The sequence below is a fragment of the Capronia coronata genome (genome assembly GCF_000585585.1).
Source record: "Capronia coronata CBS 617.96 chromosome Unknown acBCG-supercont1.11, whole genome shotgun sequence".
Taxonomy (NCBI): domain Eukaryota; kingdom Fungi; phylum Ascomycota; class Eurotiomycetes; order Chaetothyriales; family Herpotrichiellaceae; genus Capronia; species Capronia coronata.
Window position 1 is genome coordinate 1,383,285 of NW_006912903.1, and position 22,142 is coordinate 1,405,426.

A 22,142-nucleotide genomic window follows, 5' to 3' on the forward strand; every position below is an offset into this window, starting at 1 on the left:
GATCCAAGTCATGTTGCTTCTGCCCCGGTAGGCGACCGTTCAGCCTGTGCAAGGCTACACCGAGATTACACTGCTTCCGTTTGCACCACTGCTGCGCGCAACACCCGGTCGCTTCTCTTTTGACTTGAATCGGGGCCTCAATTGTCGCAGAGATTGTCCGGCTTTGGCCGCCCATCCAATCTTCATCTCCTCACCTCGATCCCCATCATGGAGACTGCCGGAGCGAGTGCTGCTATGCCCGTTCGAGCTTCTGCTTCGACTGCCGTAGTAACCGGCTTCGGAAACATAGTAAGAGGAAAACGTAGAAGTTTTTGTCCGTCTCTTGAGTCGGCCAATCCGGAACAGGGCCACGAGGATCAAATATGGAAAGAACCTGATGAATGACAGAACCTTTGTCACCTTCCGGACCACTTTCGCGCCAAAGGCCATTGTTGAGTTAATGGTCAACGCCATGAGAATGAAAGGGATTGACAGTCCAAGGGAGAGTCCAATAATGAGTCCTATCACCGACTTCAGTCCCCATACCGGTTCGTTGCTGTCTGGGTCGAGAGGGAACGCTGTCACGTTCAGCGCGAAGAAGGTGGTGATGAACGAGAGGGACCCGAAAATAATGGTCACTATGGTGAAGAAAAGAACCGTGTTCCCTTGCTTGGTTGCGGCCTCGGCGCTTTTCCTCGCAAAGCGTGCTTCGAGAGAATTGGCTTCCTTCTGCTTGAGATTGAGCAGTTGATTGATCCCTTTCTCCGTGGCAGTGACATGGTCTAACATCCGTGAGAAGTCCTTGAAGTTGCTTTGTATCGTCACATATGCTTCGTCCGCAGCGTCTTTGAGGAAGACGTTTCTCGCTTGATTGTGGCCTTCCTCTGCGGCTTCCTCAAACATCGCGCCGACTCCAACCGAACCCGCCGATACATGTCTGTCGTGGATTCTTTCCATTGTCGGCTTGACCTCCGGCTTCGATGGTGATGCTAGGATATCGAACCAGTCGCCCAGCACTCGCTTTTGTTCTCCCAGAATCCTCAAAATCATACGAAGCTCGTCGCGAACATCCTTGGCTTCGTCCAGCTGTTCAATCTCCTGTTTGATATCGAATAATTGATCCAGAATTTTGTTCTCGGAGGGTAGAGAGACTTCCTTCTGCTTCTTCTTGGTCGACTGCTTTGTCGACACCGTTTTCCGATCGTTGGCTGTGAACTCATACTCGTAATAGTAAGAGCTTGACAATGTTTCAGAATCACTGTCTGACGCCGTCGTCCCTTCTTCTGGCACTTCGAATTCGTTCAGCTGGAAAACCTGCTGCTCGAACTGGCGGAATAGCTTCATCTCTTCGTCTCCAACAATTCCAGCAGACGTCTCAAACGCATCATGTAATGAAAGCCGATGATAATGGTCATCGTGTTGTGGATGGTTGAACACCTCGACACAGTGTTTGACTATCAATTTGGCCAAGTCATTGCTGGAGCGGATGGGTCCTCGTTTCTGAGTTGCGTTGATGTATTCAATCAAGCGGTCCAGCACATCGCACTCCCACTCCCACTCAGGCTGTGGCCAGCTTCGCGGAAAACTCGATATCACAGTGTCGCCCGTGACCCAAAGCCACATCTGATCCACCATGACCATGGGGCATTCGTCTTTCAGATCGTCGGCCTCGGTCTCAGCCTCGGCGTCGGTATCGTGGGAGGTGGAGGCGGGACTGTTTTTTGACCCATCTCTCCCCTGCTGTCGCCGAAGCACAACCTGATCTCGGTCACGCTTGGTTGTGTCCTCCAGCATCAGGTAATGAGATTGGTCTAGGGTCCTTCGGACGTGCAGCGGTGCCCCCAAGCTTGTTATACTGTCCCTGAACGCATAGACCAATTCACGTTCAGAACGTAACCGCGCATTATCCCTCCCATTGTCTTTCGTCGAGGCGGTTGAATGTGCTGAGGACTCAGCATCGGAACTTTCTGCTTTCTCCGACGCAGGTCTGCTTGGCTGATCAGCATTTCCTGTGTCGTCGGTGCCATCCCCGCGGCCGTGAGAATTTGTCGGTTCAGTCCGCACGTGCCCCTCGGTGTCGCTCTCATCAGAGGCTTCGGGAGGTTCGGGAGGCAAAAGCTGTCGACCAGCTACGAAGTAGAAGTCTTGGACCAGGGACCTCTTATCGCCGACAATCGTATTATAAATGACTCTTTGGTCACAATGCCTTTCAAACGTCAAGAAAGGCATGTAAAGTAGAGTTCCCTGCACCTGTCTCTCGTTTGGGGCCCGCCGGTTATCAACGTCCACGCCTCGTCGCGGATTATCGGGTGTGGTTGGCATTGGATGATGGACTGCTTGGAACGTACGACAATGTGGCCGGAGATAATTGCTCCAGTACGTCTTTCCAGAGTGCTGGTCGACCTGGACAGACTCCTTTGCTAGTCCCAGTCTAGCAAACAAGTCGTCAACCCACTCGGTGTGGTTGGAGGGAATATGAAACCATCTGCACACTCGAGTCTCCCTCTTCATATCTGTCTTACGACGAGCAACATCCAAGATTTCATCAGGATACATGCGGTAAAGAGCCTGAAAGACTGACGGCCTCTGTATGATGAATTTTTCGACATCTACGCCTGCTTCTTGGACCTTGAAAAATTCAGCGACGGCCATCAGGCAATCTTCGGCAGCGAGCTGTTTCAACTCATTAAGACTGTTCGGATCGGGCAGCCGGAGAATCAACCCGGGATCACTAGAGGGCCCTGTGATCGCACGGAAAGTCTTGAGGGATTGCTGAATGTTTTTCTCCCTCGCAATGTCCAGAACCGTTGACCCGTTGTTATCCTTTATGGTGGCGTCGGCACCGTTGTCAACCAGCATTGCAATGGCCCCTTGCGGTCTTGAAAGGGTCTTGACTGCATAGTGAAGCGCAGTCTGACCCGCAGCATCCTTTGCGTCGACTCTGATGTCTTTGCAATTCAACAGAAATAGCAGGATCTCCAAGCGGTTCGTAATGATGGCGAAGTGAAGCGCATTACGCCCGCTACTATCCGAGAGGTTAAGATCCCAGCCACGCTCCTCGTAGCGTCGCAACAGATCTTCCCTGCCATCTACTGCAGCTTGGAGGAGTAGCCGTGCACGAGTTGCTTTTGTGAGGTTCTTGACAAGATGCGAGAAAGACTTATCAAACGGATCTTTGAATTGCTTGCCATCATCCAACATGAGCTGGATATATGGCCTCGGACTCTTTCTGGGCACGAGTCTTCGTAGGCGATCGACCTGCTGCAGGTGCGTATCGACATATTCCTGGCTTCTCGTCTCTGCGTATGGAAGGCTGTCTTGCAGGACCCCTTCATGCATGCTCTGGCTTCTGATATACCTGGAGATCCGAACATCACCGAAAACGCCGTCAGTCGGGGTCAAGAAGATGAATGCTGCCGCCATTGCTTGCCGCAACCGAAACTGATCAGTCTTCGGACTGGGTGATTTCATGGAGAATAAGAGTTCGAGGAAGATAGCAAAACCAAAGTCATGAGCGATGAAGACGATGGGCCTCTCTCTTTCAGTCTGTCGGTATTGCTGCAGTTGGGAACGCAAACGTGACACAAGGCTTTGCAGCCGCGGTGCCTTCGAGAGGCTGCGTTCCTTGTGCTGCCGCAGGTAGTCAAAGCTAAAGATTCTCGCCCACGGCACCTGTTGAGGAAGCATTTGGCGATGGGTAAGCCAATTAATGCTCAGATCGACGTAGTGATCAGATATGATGAGGCCTCTCTCTTTGGCGGCATCGGTTGAGGGTGTGATCTCGTCTTGCAACTGTCCCACGTGTGCGTCCGTCCGAGACTTCCGCCGGAATACAGGCATCGGCGTGGATTTAAGCGACGGCTTGAGAGGCAGTGTGTTTGAATCTTCATGGTCTCGGCTCCTGTCTGTGTTTTTCTTCACAGCCTCTAGAGCTGTCTCCTGGTGGAGGATCTGTGTTATATACGGTCCCGACAATGGCTGATTGGCTTCTTGGTTGTTTCTTGGGCCAAAAAGGCTTATCTCAGAAGGGTATCCCAGGATGGGCATATGAGGTTGGCTCTGAGGTTCGGCCCGGATCCCGTCGACAGCCGGGCTTCTAGACTTTGTGGTCGCGGCGGGATCCTGTTCCAATTGCTGTGATGTCTTCTCCTCATGAGGCTCACCAGGCGCTTTGCGTGGCTCCCCGGACGGCTGCTTCAACAGTTCGGGGATATTATGTAGCTGCTTCCGCAGAGTCTCGAGATTGAAGGTCCAAGCAGTTGATTGATCATCATAATAGTCTCGGATTGCCACAATGTCAACCAAAACATCTGAAGATCCCGGAGATAGCACCTTAAGAGTAGCTTTTTCAACCGCGCTTTGTCGCACATGTTCAAGGAGTTCTGGTTTCTTGAGAGAGGCTTCATCAACCACATCTGTCGAAGCAGTCCTCTTTACAGCGTGCCTGACCCGCGCAAATGGGACCTTCGCTCTGTACGATTGAGTGGGATCAGTTGTGACTGTTTGCTCTGTAGGAGCAGCCATAGCCTTGGACGATCCATTGGTATCTGTCCTCTGTGCTTTCTTGACCTGGGAATCCTGAGATGGTCTCGACATGGCCGGTGGTTGGATGATCGAATCATGTTGCTGACCATCATTCGGGCTCTCCTGGTCGGTCATGGTGGCACGATATGCTCCGATGGAATTTTCGGGGTGGAGAACTCGAAGGAAAGCTGGGAGCTTCGAGGAGCCTTGACGAAGCCGTGCGGCTGAAGACCAGCGATGCCATGGTCGTAGTGAGGGGCATCTATCATACAGCCTACCAGCCTACCAGCCTACCCAAGTGCTGCAATGCGTTGACACCATTCCCAGATGGAGCTTAAGGCTGCTGCAACCGGGTACAAGGGTCAGGCTTCGCACTGTAGAAGCGATGGAAAATCTAGAGCAAGGCTGACCCTGGAGCTGGGTTGCTCTTTGAGGTAGACATGACCGCTCCGAGTTGCTTCAATTGAGCTCGCACAGGAGTTCGTCCTGCCTGAGGACAGGACACACATGTTGCGATTCTGAGGCGCCGTCTCAATCACGCGTAACGGGCGCCGGGGTCGGATCGAGTACGACGCAGTTGCCATACAGGGCCTGCGAAAAGAGATACCACAGGACTAGTACTTGCATAAGACTTTTGTGAAGGCGCCGAACAGGGTGCTGTCCATGGGGCAGGGTGCGTTGTTGTCGGACTTTGTTGGACCTGTACAGGTAGAGGTAGTAGAGGTAGGGGGGTTGACCTATCATGGTTAGGGTTCGGGACGCCTTCTGTCGCCCCATGCAGTAGGCAGGCTGATGAGGCCGGGATCATGACAGCAGGACAACTGAGATAAGGCTAGGTATCTCTGGGGCGCAGATTGGGACGGGTTCAGTCCATTGGACCCCTTGTAGTGGGACAGTCAGCGCCCTCATCAGCCTCTAGCGGGTGTCCAACCGGTTGTTTCGGGGTGCAGCATGGATAAGTATCGAAAGACCTGACAGGTCCCTCCCTAAGAAATGGGGAAATAATGGAAGTCCGAGGTCCTGGGAAGGGAGAGGAGGAAGGGCGACAGCGAGAGCGATAGAGTCGGGCGAAAGGAGCGCAGGCAGACTGCGCTGGACACGAAGCCAATCAGCGGCCGGTTCAAGGCCCGCGCAGCCTCGCTCAGCCTCGCCGCTTTGGATCTTTGGTAGCTGCGATGACACTTTTCAATCATAGACTGACCAGTTCAACGGGGAGTAGAGCCATCATGGATGTTTCATTATGAGTAGGTGATCTTCGAGTCCTCCCTGGTTGAGGCGGCAGGGGACTCGGCCGAGCCCGCCCGATCCCCGCCTCTCCGGAGACGTATAGTACAAAATGCAGAGGCAATGAATGCAATGCTACTCATGCCTCAGTTGAGTAGTGACAATTCACATCCTTCCTAGCTTCCACCTCGCTATCCTGGACTGCACATCTTCCCAGGGTATTTGCTTCATTTTCCTGCCGGAAGCATCCTCGCTCTCTTGAATGACCACCGTTGGTGCTCCCGTTCCGTGGCCTCTATTGTCCACTTGGCCGGTCAATATCCTTTTGGCCACTCGTCGCAGATCCGCCACGGTCAGGGCATCGATCTTGGCGCACATTTCTTTCACGCCCACCTTGCGGCCATGGACCTGGACTTGTCTCCCAAGGTCCTCCAATTCCACCAGGCGTGACTCGAGGTTCATCAAGAGGCTGAATCGCAACTGATTCTTGGCTCGGTTCACCTCCGCCAGTTGGAGACTGGGGAATCCAGATTCCAGAGTCAATGCTTGCAGCTCTCGGCACATCACATCCACCATGTGCCCAACTCTGCCGGGTTCACACGCACCGGCAATGCCGAACAGACCACTGTCTGTGTAGCTGTGGTTGAACGCGACGCAGCTCTCCACCCACCCATGCTGATTCAGGACATTCGTGTAGAGCCGTGAATACATGCCTTTGCCCGGACCGCCGGCGGAGAAAGAGCCTCCTCCCCCGAGTAGCGTTTGTAGCGTTGCTTGCGCGTATATGTCCTCCGAAGAGATGGGTAGGGCTTCAAAGGCTATGTGGACGTGCGATAGTGGGATCGATAGGTTGTTTTGCGGAGCAGGAAGTGGAGGAAGTGCGAGATAGCCGCCCGTGTAGTGAGACGGCTGTGTAAGAGTAGAGTTCGGAGCAGGTTGAAGGAGCGAAGGATCCAGAGGAGAAACAGTGGCTTGGTGCGGTGCTGACGTCGAAAAATTGTTGAATCCGGGAATCTTGGATAGAAATCTACTCGTAGCTGACGAAGCAGTCGGTGCCTCTTGCTGAGCCGCGGAGCCTTGCGGTTCGTCCGCTTCCGGCTGCGAACCGACCTGAGATAGTGAGGGCTCGTCGCCAGGTTGCATATCTCCGAAGTACTTTTCTGTCAAGCGGACGGCGGCTTCATGCTCAACGCCCGCAAAAGCGACCACTATCCGCTCCGGCTTGTAGAAAATGTTGCGGTATTTCCCAATTAGCCCTTTTGTGATGTAAGGCAGTCTTTCGCGTGGGCAGAGCAGAGGGTTACCCAGTGTGTTGTCCTTGTAGGCAGCCATATGGAGCAGCTCGGGAATGATCAAATCGGGCTTGGACCAAATCTCTTGTATCTCGTACTCGGCCGTTTCCAACTGCTGCTTCACCTCTTCATCCGTGATGAGGGGGTCACGGATTGTTTCTGCCAGCAGGGCAACTGTATCGGGCACTGCGGAATTGAATGTTGCCGATTGGTACATCAAGGCTTCTCTTGACGAGGCGCACTGGATGTTTCCACCCAATGCCTCCAACGCCTCCAGCATTTGATCCGCCGATCTTTGTTTTGTTGATTTGAATGCCAGCCGGTCAACGATATGGCTGACTCCGCGAAGCGAGGCATCTTCGTATCGAGAACCTGCATCAATGTAGATTCCGACGCCTGAGAAAGGGCCTGGGAGTGATTCGGAAGCGATGCGAACTCCATTGGGGAGTTGCGTTATTTGATCTAATTCCGCGGGGTCCTTTCGAGAGTACTCAGTTAGCTCACCGTCGACATCTGCTCTCTTGAGATCGTACGAACTTTTTGTGAAGGATCTTTGACGGTGGCGTAGTTTCTTGTCAAAGACCTCGCAGGCTTCGCAAGCCTCGCATTCCGCAAAGCTTTGACACCGGCAGATCGCATGCTGACGGCGAATATGGCCGAGATCACCGAGTTGGACGAGGGACGAGTTGGTATGGGGAGAGTTGGGAGGATGATGATGGGCAAAAAGGTTCGAGGGCGGGCATCATGTACCTAAGGCAACGTAGGGTGTGTTAGGTACCCATCTTAACTAGTACTAGGTAGGTACCTTAGTAAGGCGTTATAGTAATAATCCCTAAGACCCTCCCTAGCCTTGGGACCCCTAGCCTAAGGAGCCCTGCCAAAGCCTGAGAGGTTTATGCCGCAGTGGACCTCAAAAGTCTGGGGAGATGATAGGTTCGCCGCCAGCCGGACTCCTTCAGGATCTAGGCAAGGTACGGAGAGAATAGTCGATGCAGTCTTCAGCCATTTGGAAGAGACTAATGATGATGATGATGGAGATGAACTGGCAGTGGTCGCCTTTGGATGTACCGGTCGTAGACGAACCGCTGGGCTGGAGCGCGGAGGATCAAGACTCTACCTAGTACGCAGCGCAGTCCTCTATCTGCCTTTTGACGATCGATGACATCGTCGGCGTAGCCGCAAACCCCATCGTCCAACTGCTCTGGCGAAGAGGGCAACGAGAATGAATGGAGAGAAGTGCAACTATTCTGTAGAGACACGATCAAAGCATCCATCCTTCTTCGTCCTCCGCCTGCATTCTTAACACTCTATATGACTACCTCCTATTGTCCCTTACCTACCTGGCCTGTACCCTGTACCTCAGGTACTGGAGTGCGCCAATAACCCTCGCCCATAGTAATAGGCTGGTCAAAATCTCTCTAGCCTGCCTGCGGACCATAGCATCATTATCCAGTTCTCTGTCTCTACAGCACCACACCCCGACATCCTACCACCTTCAAGTTTGGGTACCTCCTCCTGCGCCCTTCCTCGAGCCTCGAAACCCCTGTCCTTGTTCGGAGACGCAATTCACCGCCCCCCTCGAACTCGAGTCGTCTCGTAAGACGCCTTTGCGCGCAGGAAACAGGAGCGTACATCGATCGCGGTGACACCGTGATCATTCATTGTATCAGGCGTGCGACCTGACCCAGATCAAAGTGCAGCTTCCCGTCCAACTGACCGACCTCTGGCTCAGAAGCAACAGCGACTCAATCAACAGGACGGAGTTCCCAGACCACGCTGCTGTTACTCGACTGGTTGCTGCCACTTTCTGCTGCTCACGACCCTTGCTTGACAATCACTGTCACAGTACGGTAGCTTCTCTGTACTACTCCTGTTCCACCACCAAAGACCTCGTCGTCCCTCCTCTCTCCACCTTCACGTCATCCCATGATCTCGTCGCCTGCCCCTGTCACCTCCCAACCAGGTGCAGACCTCAATAGAACCACTTCTCGTCGGCGAGGCCTGAGCTACCTGCGTGCTTTGTCACACAGTCGTCCCTCTGGCGGGGCCAGCCCGAGCGAACCCTCACGGTCTCCGAGGCATTATTTCCAACGATCTCACAGCCACAACGATACTCGAGCAGAGCCTCCGACCACTACCCGTCGAAGAAGTGCTTCACGGCCGAACGAGCCTACGACCCCGCTAGTAATCCACCCTCGTCTGGTCAGCACCTCTCAGGACGATACGAGTCCCTCGACCCCTTCGGCTGCAGAACGCCCAATTCAGCAGGGCGCTGACGAGGTGGACTCGAGACCAGAGACATTCGAGCAGAATACCACAGACGAGATGGCAAGACACAGAAACTCGGCATCTCGACGTAATACAACCAGCAACCCGGCTGCCGATAGTGCAGTAACGGAAGGATCAGAGCCTGCCTCGCGGCCCACGAACACGAGAAGAAAGACAACGGGGACCAAGGGAGACACACACGATGGAGAATCTAAACATCAACTGCCTACCATACGCTTCTACCCTCACCAAGAAATGAGGAATGGCCGGCCCTCTCTCACATTTGCCCCCATCTCAAGGACGTTGCCCAGCGAACAGTCTATAATCCGAGTCGGTCGGTACTCGGAGCGAGAAGGGATCCCGGAAGCAAATCCCAACACGCCATCCGACGCGCCTGTGGGCTTCAAATCCAAAGTGGTCAGTCGCAAACACTGCGAGTTCAGCTTTGTGGACGGTCAATGGCAGATCAGAGATGTCGCCAGTTCCTCCGGGACGTTTCTCAACCACATTAGGCTCAGCCAGCCAAATACAGAGTCCAGATTGTTTCCAATCAAGGACGGGGATATTGTGCAGCTGGGTATCGATTTTCGAGGAGGCGAAGAGATGATCTTCCGTTGCGTCAAAATTCGGATCGAGTGCAATCGGGCGTGGCAGAAGAAACCAAACAACTTCAAGTTCGTCCACCCACACCAAGATGAAGTCATGCCAAAACTGACCCCAGTCATAGTAAAAGCAGGCATCAGCAACTACAAAGCCTCGCCAAGGACCAGTTGTCGACGAACGCTAACAGTGGTGAATGTGCCATCTGTCTTGGCTCAGTTCTGGTAAGCATTTGACCTTCATGCTACTGATCTTGGTGATGGCTGACTGTTCCTACAGCCTTGTCAAGCCTTATTCGTGGCTCCCTGTGCCCACTGCTGGCATTACAAATGCATTCGTCCTTTACTCGAGGGCAGAAACAGCTCATATCCACAATTCCAGTGCCCGAACTGCAGGGCATACAGCGACTTGACAGCTGACGTGGACGTTGCTCAATCCGACATCGATGAATGGATGGAAAATACAGACGATGCAGAAAACCAAACGGGTGATGCAGATGGCGGCACCAATAACGACACCGATGCCAATGCCCTGCCACGTACAGACGGCAATGTCACCAGCGAAGCCAGTGAGGTAGACACGAATGCCGCGATTGATACCATAGATGTCGATATCACCACAACAGATATCGTCCCGGACGACCTCCCTGTGACTACACATAGCCGTGAAGGAGACTCGGACAACAACCCCTCTCCGTTGCCACCTCGAACCTCCGGACTTCTGGCACGGAGACACGCTGCAAATCCAGCCTCGGTCGGCTTACATACCATGAACGGTAGTATTGACATGCCTGACCAACCAGATGGGGACGAGATGGGCGTCCACCTCGAAGCTACCAGGACGCAAACTCCAGATATTGAACATATCATCGCAGGGGAAGGGCCGCTCACCCCCAGAAATAACGCTGGGCCATTTGTATTTGATGGAAGCGCTGGTCGATCCGATGCTGGACATTTGATGGTCCCCGGGATTCCTGAAGTCACCAGTCAGGATGCGTCTCGCTCGTGAACACCTGACACCATGCGCCCAATAGATCGCATTTCAGAAGGTGGCGGGCATCGATTCGATGTCAGTGTTTCTTTGCAGAGCTGGAAGAGAAATGTACAAGTCACGATTCGCCTTCATCTCAGAAGGCCGGAGTTCAAACAAGGCTTTTTGAGCGTTCTGTTCGAGCTTTAGCTTTAGTCGAGTTGCCCGCTATTAGTTCTCTGGCGAGAGCAGAAGACCAGGGCCTTCAGATTTTGTAGCGAGTTTCGGGTGTAGCATGTTGAGAATGTTACACTATGCTGGCGAGCTGGTTTCTCTGTTTTGATTGCACGTCTGAGTTGTGTGGATGACCAGCACTGATAGCAGCTCGAAGATGGCGGGCTTTTGCAAGCATTACAACAAAGGTGGCCTACGATCGAAGCCATGCTGGGGTGTAGTCGTGATATCGTATGTAGATAGATCGATATATGCTATGCAATGGTGCCCACATACCAGTAGGTGGCTATAGCTCACTACGAGGCGTGTGGTTCAATTGTCGGCAGAGAAGAGAACAGGATTTTGGTTCCTTGAAGTTACTTGTACACATCTTAGCAATTCACACTCCTGACCTGTCCGGGAGGGACAGACCCTATCTCATGATACTAGTACATATCTCAGGTCGTTCGCCCATTGCCTGGCGGAGGAAGACCCTCGTTCCCTCATACATATTCGCGGACTGATTGCCCGTTACCATCACATCACCATCAATCAGCCTTCGCGTTGTTTCCTTGGACCCTCCACTTGACCACCTGAGGAGCGCATTTTCTTCTTCCTGGCTCACTTCCGCGTATGTCTGGACAGTCAGGGTATCTCGACACAGGTGTCTCTCAGACCGGGCTCCACCAACCTAGACCGAAAAACCGACCAATCAGCACCCGAGGAAGGAAGAAGCCCTGGGGAAGTCGTCGCTCGACCATGAATCTGACCTCATCTCTCAAGGCCGAGACATAGCGCTCGAACTCTAACATGTTGGTGGGATGAGTGACAGGGATACGGCTGGCCCGTTCAGGAGTGACTTGCCACCACCATTCAATGGCAAAATCGCGATCGACCCCATTGCGCAGCGTTCGAAGCTGGTAGTGAAGGAAGAGCTGAGTGCTGTAGTATTCTGTAGATAAGAGTTAGCTCGCACTTTCTCTGTATCACATACGGACGGGAGTCAAGTGTTTGCGGCCAAGAATGATGTTGTGCAGCAGTTTCTCCGCTCGGCATCATGGGGCTCAGACCGCTGTGCGGCGTGATGGAACGCTCTATGATCCTAGCTAGGGGGCAACAAGATTCTGAGGGATAGATGAAAAAGGGAATGGTCTGGTTTGGCAAAGGAAGGGGATATGCTTACCCGGAATGAGTTGTCTGAGTGTGGCAACGTCCTCACCGTGTGCTGGATGAATCCACCGGTCCGTGACATTGGTTATGCTGATGTCGATCCTCGGAATCTAAAGAGATGGTCTCGCGGTTAGTCAGAGCCACGCGTATCCTGAGGAATGCGACAGCATGCAAGAATGAACGAGTTCCGGCAGAAGTGACGCAGAGAGAAGCCAGTTCTCGCTTGAACGAACATCTGTAGGGACGGGTGGAAAGCTGGAAACGTACGAAAAGACCAAGGTTCATAGCCTGGACCCGTGCTTCCACACTGTGTCCTGGCAGATAATGAATCTGGTCATCATAGAGTATGAATGGGTTGAACCTTCCCTGCACTCGGGGCACTAGCAGTTGCCAATGCTGCTGCGACACCGACTCGAACTCCGCCGGAGTCAGCAGATTGACGTAGGAGTCATTGTCGGGCGGCAAATAGGCCATTACGCTGTCGAGCAGTGCTGGAAGCACCGGCATTGGCTGAAACGGTAGAGGTAGGGCAGGCGCCATGGGTACCGGATTGGCGAAGGCCGGGACGGGTGTGGCAGGCATGGCTGGGACTGGGACAGGGACGGCCGGCGCAGTGACAGGTGCTGTGATAGCCGGAGCCGTAACTGCAGTCCTAGCTCGACGTGAGACTCTTCGACGGGCCGGGGCTCCTGAAGCTCCAGAGGTCGCTTGAGTTGTGACAGTCGACGGGAGAGGGAGGGTTGTCGGCGTCGCCATATCGGCCATACCAGCACCGGTGGTTGTTTCTGCATTCTGGCGTGACACTTGCTCCATGCGAGCTCCCGGCTCCTGATGGACTTGTGATCCTGACTCTTGCATCGTGGTTGATCGAGGATGCAGGCTAGGGTTCGATTGTTCTGCCTCCTGGAAAATAGCTTGAATTCTTCGATTTCGACCGAGGTCCAAAAGTCTGGTGGTGGCAGCCTTGATCTTATCGGCGTGAGCTTTAGCTGCATCGTCAGTTGTAAGCGGAGTCTGACGGTTTTCTTCGTCAATGTTATGTTCTTCTGCGATGGAGCCCGTGGACACGTTGATGCCTGGCCCTAGTTCTCCCATGTCGCCACGAGCACTGGCCGAGGAAGATGTTTCTGTTGCAGTCGTTAGATGAATCGAATCATCAGTTGATGATGGGGAAGAAATACCTGTGTCTCCACGCTCTTCATTGGAACTCGGCTGCTGCTCTGCGACGTTGCCTGCTGCCACATTGCGGTTTGTGCCCGGGTTATCGTCGTCGTCGCGAGAACGGACTGGATAACTTAATGCTACGACGAAAGTCAGTCTCGATCGGATTAGCAGACTGGAAAGGGAGTGTGGAACTCACCTGTGCTCGGTATCGTCGCAGGTGATCCTCTCTGCTGTTTCGAGACGGGCTGCGCCGAAGTCTCCGAGTCTGGACTCAACTTTCGTTTGATGCCGAGCGCATCCGCCGGGGACGACATTGTAGTTGCAGATACTGCCGTAAGGTAGTAAGAAGTATGGATTGAACTGGTGATGGAACAAGCGGATACCTTTGTTGATTTTGAGATGGAATGGGTTTGAACAAGAAAGTGTCAAGACTGAGACAGAATGCGGGCTGGAGAGTATTAATCACTCGTTGTTTAGACACGCCTCTATACAGTAAGGCTGCGCAAGAAGTGAGTAGTTCAAACGCGCCTGGACTTGGCTTGTTAGAAAATATACTGCACAAAGACGGTCTACCATACTGACCATTGCGTTTCTGACTTTGTGGAACACCAACTCAGGTCGGGCATTCGACTGTATCAAGTACTTGCTGAATTACCTTGTGTGGGTTAAGGTCTCTTAACAGCTCTCGAGCTGTGGCCACATCGGTGCCGTATTGCGTACTGCGCTCCCGTTCTGGAGATGCTATTATCAGGCGATGAGGGTATATTTTCTTCGCGGCCAAAGCGACGAGAGCGGGCGTCACATAACCTATGCCGTGAAACGGCGCAAGGTACCTGCAGACAGAATCAGCCAAACATGGTCGGGATCCGGTACGGTGATGCCAACTTTGCCAGGGCAAGGAACAGAGTTGTCGCGTAAGGCGTGACTCCTCCATCGACACCCCTGGCCATTCGCAGAAAGGCCACAATATCTTGGAGGTATCGCCGGATTTCAGGCGTAACCGTGGCCCGCTTTCCTTGAGCCCGGAGCTGGGTGATCAACTAGAAGAAATGCTCAGCAGACATCCTTGGGCACTGAAAGACCAGGCTGCGGTACCTCTGCATCAACCCGTCGACTCATGATCGCCCCCGCACGTTGCGCAATGGGTGAGCCAGAATCTGAATACGCAGAGTCGTCGTCATCGGAATGACCTAAACTACCCATCTCCTCGAGATTTGGAAAGCCGTCGTCCATTTCATGGTAATGGGACATGAAAATACGGTCGTTCTATCAACATCAGTATACATTACACGAATTTGCCAATGGTCTTACGAGGTGTTGGTTCAGCCGGACATGCTTTGACGAACTGGACACAATCGGAAGCAGCAGAAACATTTTCGCGGCAACATGAACCGTTGTTCGACTGTATATTCTTCGTTTCCGGATGAGCTACTAGCGTCTTTAGTCACGGCCGCTCTCTCCCTCGATGAAGGCATAAGCATACCTCAAGGACTTGGATCTGGACATCCTCTTCGGCAAAGTTGAAATCTTTCACTATGACCACATTGACAACCTTCCGGCTATCGGACTGAAACTGGTCAGCCTGTATCGACGATGCTGCCCGATAACTGGACCCCGTGAGTTTGGAGTGAACCATGCCGATCTGGAAGTCAATCAATCAGTATTGCCGGATCAAAGCATCGAAGCAGAGAAGCGTACCTGGTTAGCGTCGTCATTGGGAAGATCCGTTGAGTCAACAGCATCGCCACTATCTTCCAGAATCGCAGCGACGAACTGGTCGACAGATTGCAGGTCTGCCCGCTCTAGGATGATATATGAAAGGTTGAAGACATCTCGGGCAATCTAGGCCATCAGTCAGTGTCGTAAGGTGCAGTATATAACCCCGAAATCCATACCAGGGACAACTCTGCAGCAAGGTTGTCTACGAGATCGTCTTGAACCTCAATCAGACAGTGGTGCTGTGCAATCAGACTGAGGAGCATTGCCAACTCCAGGTCTGTCATGTCTTCGACGCGGTCGACAAAGCTCTGGGCTGCCATGATGATTGTCCGTGGGGGGAGCCGTTCATTGTTTGAGAAATGACTATCGTTTGTGACTGTCCTGTGCCGGCATTTCTAGGTACTGAACTGTGCTAACCATCTGGTTACGCAGGTAGACAACTCTATGCATCTGGACGAAGCAGCTGGTTGATGGTTGATTGAAGTCCAGGGCGGGTCACGTGCATCAACAACATGCCAAGAGCGAGTAGAGATGAATATGGGTGAGAGATGACGCTGCTTTATGACATCCTGTGGTGCTAGCCAAAGTAAGCCTCTCATACAACCTCCGGCAACCAACGACACTGAATCTCGCTCGAAGTTGATATCTTTGTTCCCTCAGCCTTACTCCTCATTACGCTGTATCAGAGCATCGGCATCTGATGGACTGTGCATCTCCATGACCACCAACAATCCCAGGGCTGGCTGGGAAAAGGTTGGCGATCAATTCTACCAGAAAGTCCAGCTGTACGAGTCAATCTTTGACCCGGATCTCGAGCTCGAGAACTATCTGGTGGCTGGCGCGCCCTACGGCGGGGCTTTAGGTAAGAGGACTCCTGGTTGCCGCACACCTGAACCAACTCTTCTACAGCGTTATGGCGGGATGCGGCAAAGATTGCTCGCTATCGGACAGGCCAGGCAACTAAACCAACCATCGACATCTATTCATCCTCTGGGAAACTCATCAGCAACATCAACTGGGAGAAGGGGCCCGTCAGAGGACTCGGCTGGTCAGATGATGAGAGGCTGTTGGTAGTCACCGAGGATGGTACGGTGCATTGCTACTTCGGCCTCCATGGCGACTTTCAACCGTTCTCATTAGGCCACGGCGCTGAGGAGTTTGGTGTGAAGTCTTGCCAATTTTGGTCTCATGGCTTGGTCGCCCTACTCTCCAACAACGCTCTGGTAGCCGTGTCATCATTCGACGAACCGAGACCTAGGCTACTTGCACAGCCACCTGAGGGCGAGGTTCACTCCTGGTCATTGATTCCGCCAGCCTACACCCTGTCCAGATCTGTCGAGGTATTATTGGCAGTCAACAAGACCATCTATGTTGTCGATGCCTCCGAAGCCGAGGACAGGGGCCTTTCTGACGGACCGTTCAAGCATGTCAGCGTCTCGCCAAACGGAAGGTTCGCGGCGTTGTTCACAGAGGACGGCAAAGTCTGGGTGGTAGGGAGTGACTTCCAGAACAAGTACAGTGAATATGATTCGAAGGCGAAAACAACACCGACTCAAATCTACTGGTGTGGAAACGACTCGGTGCTCCTGGCCTGGGAGGATGAGATCCACATGGTCGGACCCGACGGCGCCGCCGTGAAATTTTACTACGATGACCAAGTGCACGTTGTGCCCGACATTGACGGCGTCCGCCTGATCACTAACGAAGCTTGCGAATTCCTTCGTAAGGTGCCAGACTCTTTAGAAGAGGTCTTCAAACTTGGGTCAAGCTCGGCCGCGTCTGTGTTGCTCGACTCGATCGAGCTCCTGGAAAAGAAATCGCCCAAGGCGGACGAAAACATACAGCGGATCAAACCAAACCTTCCAGAAGCAGTTGAGACATGTATTCGAGCAGCTGGTCACGAGTTCAATCCAAGCCTACAGAAGCAGTTGCTCCGTGCCGCTTCGTTTGGCAAATCAGTGCTTGATCTCTACAGCAGTGACGAATTTGTCGACATGTGCGAAGATCTTAGGGTGATGAATGCAGTTCGAGACTACCGCATCGGCCTTCATCTGTCATATGAACAGTACCTACGACTGACGCCAGAGAGGCTCATTGCACGACTAGTCAATCGACGGGAATATCTTCTGGCGATCAAACTGTCTGAATTCCTGCATCTGCCCTTGAACAAGATCTATGTCCATTGGGCAAGCCAGAAAGTTAGGGCATCATCCGCAGACGATGATTCTATCCGAGAGATTGTGGTGGAACGGTTGCGCGGCAAGCTAGGCATCTCCTTTGAGACCATTGCCCAAGCTGCCTACGACGAAGGTCGAAGCCATCTTGCAACAAGCCTGCTCAATCACGAGCCAAGAGCCGGAAAGCAAGTACCGTTATTACTCAACATGGAAGAAGATGAAGTCGCCCTTGATAAAGCCATTGAATCAGGGGATCCAGACCTCATCGTTTTCGTGCTCCTGGAGCTGAAGAAGAAACTCCCTTTGGCCGCCTTCCTCCGAACCATCAGTGACCGACCCGTTGCTGCAGCGCTGGTGGAGAGCTCGGCGAGAACAGAAGACCGGGAGCTGCTAAAGGATCTGTACTATCAAGACGACAGGCCTGTGCAAGGTTCGAACCTCTTGCTCGAAGAGGCGATGCAGCAGCCACAGGTGCAAGCAGTCATTGATAAGCTCAGATTAGCAGCCCGACTTCTAACGGACACCAAAGATCCGACAGCCGTCCTCCATAGCAGAATCCTCGCGGAAGCAGTGCAATTGCTCAAGATGCAGGAGGCGTTTGACAAGGATATCACCGACAGCAGCGGCAGCTATGTTGGTCTGAGTGTCAATGAAACAATGTTCCGCCTCGTCAAATCCGGTTACAGCAAACGCGCGGCCAAGGTTCAAAGTGAGTTCAGAGTCCCGGAAAAGACTTGGTGGTGGGTTCGTCTTCGAGCTTTGACTGCTGCTCGCCTCTGGGGTGAGGTGGAGGAAATTGGTAAGAACAAAAAGTCGCCTATTGGTTGGGAGGTATGTCGTGGTCCCTTGAAACTTAGACCGTGCCTCAGCTGATACCTTCTCTAGCCCTTCTACAACGAAGTCCTCGGGGCAGGCAATACGCGACTTGCTTCCTCGTTCATCCCAAAATGTACTGGCCTGCAACCGCCAGAGAGGATCGAGATGTGGATCAAATGCGGCATGATTGTCAAGGCTGGCGAGGAAGCCTTGAAGGCAAAAGACAGCACTGCCCTGGAGTCGCTCCGAGACAAGGCCAACGGACAGCAATTGGTGGAGATCGAAAGGATGCTCACTCAGCTGCGGCCCAAGAGATAGACATGTTGAAAGTTGAAATGGGCTGCTGGCTGCTAGGCGACGTTCATGTAATCTTGTCCGCCTCGTCTTCCACATCCGATATTGGCGCAGAGGGTGTTCGATCAACAACGAGCAATTTGTTCACAGGCGCTGTCGAGGGCACAATCACCCCCTCCACGACCTTTAATTGGCCTTTCCGAAAGACCTCCTCCTCTTGCATGGGTTCGTCTTCCCACTCGTTCTCTTCTGGCCTGTCCACGTGTGCACTGAGAACTTCCCTCGTCTGTTCCAGCTTGGTGGTGCCGTTCACCTCGTCCCACATCCCTTTCCTCTCCCGGATCTTTTTGAGCTTTCCTGACGCATCGTTTAACTTCTTGGCTAACCGGTCCTGGACAGCCTCTGCCCGTGCCAGTCCCTTTTCATGCCTTTTCTTTTGACCCCGGCTCAACTGTTTTTGCTTCGGCTTTGACTTAGTTACCCTGCCATTTGAACGGGCTGACAGGACAGGTGTGGCATCTGAAGCCCGGGGAGCGTCTCGAAGGGATCTGTCCAAATCAACGGATGGAGAAGTGGCTCTCTTTGACGCTCGAGATCTCGGGTTTGCTTTTCATCAGTCAGTATGGAGAATGATATATTTTTGCGCAGAAAAACATCCATGGCCATACCAGTAGGATTCTGCTTGACTTTGCCTGTCTTCGCCATAGAGCCAGACACCGAATATGGCAAAAGTGTCCTTTTTTGAAGTACGCTTCAGCACAGGATGATACCTGGAGCGGATATGCCTGTTCTTTGGCGAAACTTGAAGTACTGCCACAACTGCCACAACTTTTCAGTGGATGGCAATTCGTGGCTGAATTGTTGTTTGTTATTATTGGCTGATGCGGGCGGTGAACAAGTGACGTAGCCGCATACTACGGAGGAGTAAAGGGACAGGCGGCTGGCTGCCAGCCTCCGGCTCATCATCAACTTCAACACCACCTCACAGTCACCATCCTGTGGATATACCTGCTGGATACACACTGTGCTCTCCTCTTGACGATCCGGCTTGGAGCCATCTCTTCTTCCTGCTCCACATCCCTGTTGCCGCTCTGTCGGAGGGCTGATGGCGCCCGCGAGGCCTTTGAAACGCCAGAAGACCAACCCTAGTGAAGACCTTTCGGCAACCCAAGCGCAGGCTGTAAATACGCCCCTCCCTGCGGACTCACCACCTGCTACACCCGCACAGAACATTGGGACTTCTCCTCAGAGGGAACACAAACCAGTAAGCAACCTCCGAGCAAAGTCATCACCGACTCACGGCAGAAACAGTCATGGATCACTCGGACGTGGCCTCGTAAGACTTCGCCTCTGGCAGAGGTCGCTCGAGAGACTGTATCGTCCGCCAGTAGCACCGCTAAAGAGACGGCGTCAATCATCAAGGAAAAAGCTCGGAGTACAAGGTCGCCTTCTCTGGCAATGACCCTCGGAAGATCTAATGCCAACCGATCCCTCCCGGTCAATGCAACTACTACGATAGTGAACGCCACTTCTGAATCGGCTTCACCGTCTTCTAGCAAGAGATCGCAGTCGGATATTTCACGCAGCGCCAATGGCGAGTCAGCAGAGGAGGGCCCTAGCAGGACCGCAGAGGAACGACCAGAAAAGACAGACCAGCAGGAGCGTGGTTCAACACCTCCAGCTGAAGATATCAAGCCTCCCAGCAAGGGCGAGCAAACACAAGCATCCCAGAGCACATGGCTGGGTTGGTTATCGAGAAGAGATGCCGCAACGTCTGAGGCGGCCGGTGGTGAGGTACAGCAGCCCGCCCTTAAACCGGGAACGATACCGGCGCCTACACCCCCTACTTCAACAGCCGGAATGTCCGATGCGCAGTCGGCAACGGACGAGCAGCCAAAGGAAGAAGGCTTGAATGTTAATAACAAGAGAAGCTGGTATTACATGTGGTCCGGCAACACATCTGACAGGCCAACGAAGATGGATGGACCTTCCCCAAATAATGCGCCTTCACCTGTGAGTGAAAGTCCTGAGGCGACGAAAGGGCAGACGGAAAGTCTTGCCATTCCCGCAGGCATATCAAATTCCAAGTCAACCTCCCAAGCATCGTCCCTGGAGACTGCGCCACCTCCACGACTTCGGGAGGATGGCACGAAATCTTCGGGCTGGGTATTCTGGTCTCGAGACAAGAAGAGGCCTTCGTCAATGCAGACGGAAAACGAGCCACATGTGGGGGAAATTGCTGTGTCTGACACTCCATCACAGACGAGGCCGAGACGTGCTTCGATCTCACTACAGGAAGAGTCGACCAAACCTGCCGTGGCTCATAAAGTCGTCGGGTTGCAGCAGGCACTTGCAGACCAACGACAGGCACCCAAATCATTGAAATTGCAGAGAAAGCCCTCAGCCTCGATCGATGACTCGGCCACAAAACTCGAAACTTCCACTGCTGCTGCCGCCTCACGGGATCCGATCGAGGTCGGGACGCCTCGTACAGCATCTCCAGCGCCGTCGAAGATGGAATCTCCCAATTTATTGTTGCCCCCAATAAAAGCGACACTAAATTATGAAGAAACTCCTTCGATCCTGCAGCAACTTGCAAGACTCCTCTATTATACAAAGGAGCCTGAGCTCACACATTTGTCCCTTACCCGCAATCCTCCGCGGATTAAAAATGCCCTCGCTATTGGCGTCCATGGTTATTTCCCTGCACCCCTTATTAGAACCGTTCTGGGCCAACCTACTGGCACATCTATCAAATTCGCTGACATGGCTGCGAAATGTATCAAGAAGTGGACTCGAAACCATGGCTATGACTGCGAGGTCAAGAGCGCTGCTCTCGAAGGTGAGGGCCGGATCGCTGAGAGGGTGGAACTGCTGTGGAAGTTGCTGCTCAATTGGATCGACGAAATTCGCCGATCTGACTTCGTCATGATAGCCTGCCACAGTCAAGGAGTTCCGGTCGCTATTATGCTGGTGGCGAAGCTACTGCAATTTGGATGTATCAGTGCTGCGCGGGTGGGTATCTGCGCGATGGCGGGAGTCAATATGGGCCCCTTTCAAGAGTACAAGTCACGATGGATCAGCGGTTCGGCCGGTGAACTTTTCGAATTTTCCGACCCCAACAGCAAGGTGTCAAAGGAATACGCCTCCGCGCTCGACGTTGTGTTGAGATCCGGACTGGTCAAGTTGACGTTTGTCGGCAGTATCGACGACCAGCTCGTGTCCATGGAATCGTCCATATACGCACCAATATCCCATCCCCATATCTATAGAGCAGTTTTCATCGACTCGAGAATCCACACGCCCAATTTCCTCGCACATCTGGTCGGCTTCTCGTTGAAGTTGCGCAATGTTGGCGTGCCGGATCATGGGCTAATCAGAGAGTTGTCGTCGCCTTTAGCAGGGAGTTTATATGGCGGTGAGGGCCATTCACGGATTTACGAAGACGATGCGGTTTATGACATCGCAATTGCTTTTGCTTTGGAGACGAATGCTTTCCCAGACGTGCCGGTGTCCAGAAGACCAATCGGCAACAGCGGAACAAATCCGTACATCTTGCCGTTTGCGATGCGAGGGATCTTAGAGGAAGATTACGTGAAGAAAGAATTACAGGAAGAAGCGCAAGAGTTGTTGGCGCAATTTGATGACTGGAAGCCGATGACCAAGGCGCTCAAAGATGTCAAATTCCGGTTGGAAGGGATTAGATCCAAATTGTAGAACAGGCATGGAGAGG

General features: G+C 53.0%; 8 protein-coding genes across 8 annotated transcripts; 3 read left to right on the forward strand and 5 right to left on the reverse strand.

Moving 5' to 3' along the window:
• Positions 1-54: 54 nt before the first annotated feature.
• Positions 55-4,638, reverse strand: A1O1_09264 (uncharacterized protein; the record flags this gene model as incomplete). The annotated part of the gene is made up of 1 exon (XM_007730120.1): positions 55-4,638. The coding sequence occupies one exon, from the start codon at positions 4,636-4,638 to the stop codon at positions 55-57; it is 4,584 nt and encodes a 1,527-aa protein (XP_007728310.1).
• A 1,254-nt stretch (positions 4,639-5,892) lies between these two features.
• Positions 5,893-7,658, reverse strand: A1O1_09265 (mitochondrial processing peptidase; the record flags this gene model as incomplete). The annotated part of the gene is made up of 2 exons (XM_007730121.1): positions 5,893-7,497; positions 7,557-7,658. 2 exons carry the CDS (start codon positions 7,656-7,658, stop codon positions 5,893-5,895), a joined length of 1,707 nt encoding a protein of 568 aa, XP_007728311.1.
• A 1,287-nt stretch (positions 7,659-8,945) lies between these two features.
• Positions 8,946-10,895, forward strand: A1O1_09266 (uncharacterized protein; the record flags this gene model as incomplete). The annotated part of the gene is made up of 3 exons (XM_007730122.1): positions 8,946-9,961; positions 10,015-10,111; positions 10,167-10,895. 3 exons carry the CDS (start codon positions 8,946-8,948, stop codon positions 10,893-10,895), a joined length of 1,842 nt encoding a protein of 613 aa, XP_007728312.1.
• Positions 10,896-11,740: 845 nt separating this feature from the next.
• Positions 11,741-13,717, reverse strand: A1O1_09267 (uncharacterized protein; the record flags this gene model as incomplete). Its single annotated transcript, XM_007730123.1, has 5 exons — positions 11,741-12,021; positions 12,253-12,349; positions 12,507-13,366; positions 13,421-13,540; positions 13,600-13,717. The coding sequence occupies 5 exons, from the start codon at positions 13,715-13,717 to the stop codon at positions 11,741-11,743; spliced, it is 1,476 nt and encodes a 491-aa protein (XP_007728313.1).
• A 299-nt stretch (positions 13,718-14,016) lies between these two features.
• Positions 14,017-15,442, reverse strand: A1O1_09268 (uncharacterized protein; the record flags this gene model as incomplete). The annotated part of the gene is made up of 7 exons (XM_007730124.1): positions 14,017-14,236; positions 14,289-14,443; positions 14,499-14,669; positions 14,715-14,831; positions 14,887-15,045; positions 15,102-15,245; positions 15,299-15,442. The coding sequence occupies 7 exons, from the start codon at positions 15,440-15,442 to the stop codon at positions 14,017-14,019; spliced, it is 1,110 nt and encodes a 369-aa protein (XP_007728314.1).
• Positions 15,443-15,839: 397 nt separating this feature from the next.
• A1O1_09269 (uncharacterized protein) lies at positions 15,840-18,433 on the forward strand (the record flags this gene model as incomplete). Its single annotated transcript, XM_007730125.1, has 3 exons — positions 15,840-15,984; positions 16,032-18,130; positions 18,185-18,433. 3 exons carry the CDS (start codon positions 15,840-15,842, stop codon positions 18,431-18,433), a joined length of 2,493 nt encoding a protein of 830 aa, XP_007728315.1.
• A 43-nt stretch (positions 18,434-18,476) lies between these two features.
• On the reverse strand, positions 18,477-19,114 carry A1O1_09270 (uncharacterized protein; the record flags this gene model as incomplete). The annotated part of the gene is made up of 2 exons (XM_007730126.1): positions 18,477-19,015; positions 19,078-19,114. 2 exons carry the CDS (start codon positions 19,112-19,114, stop codon positions 18,477-18,479), a joined length of 576 nt encoding a protein of 191 aa, XP_007728316.1.
• A 753-nt stretch (positions 19,115-19,867) lies between these two features.
• On the forward strand, positions 19,868-22,126 carry A1O1_09271 (uncharacterized protein; the record flags this gene model as incomplete). The annotated part of the gene is made up of 1 exon (XM_007730127.1): positions 19,868-22,126. The coding sequence occupies one exon, from the start codon at positions 19,868-19,870 to the stop codon at positions 22,124-22,126; it is 2,259 nt and encodes a 752-aa protein (XP_007728317.1).
• Between the last annotated feature and the right edge of the window lie 16 nt (positions 22,127-22,142).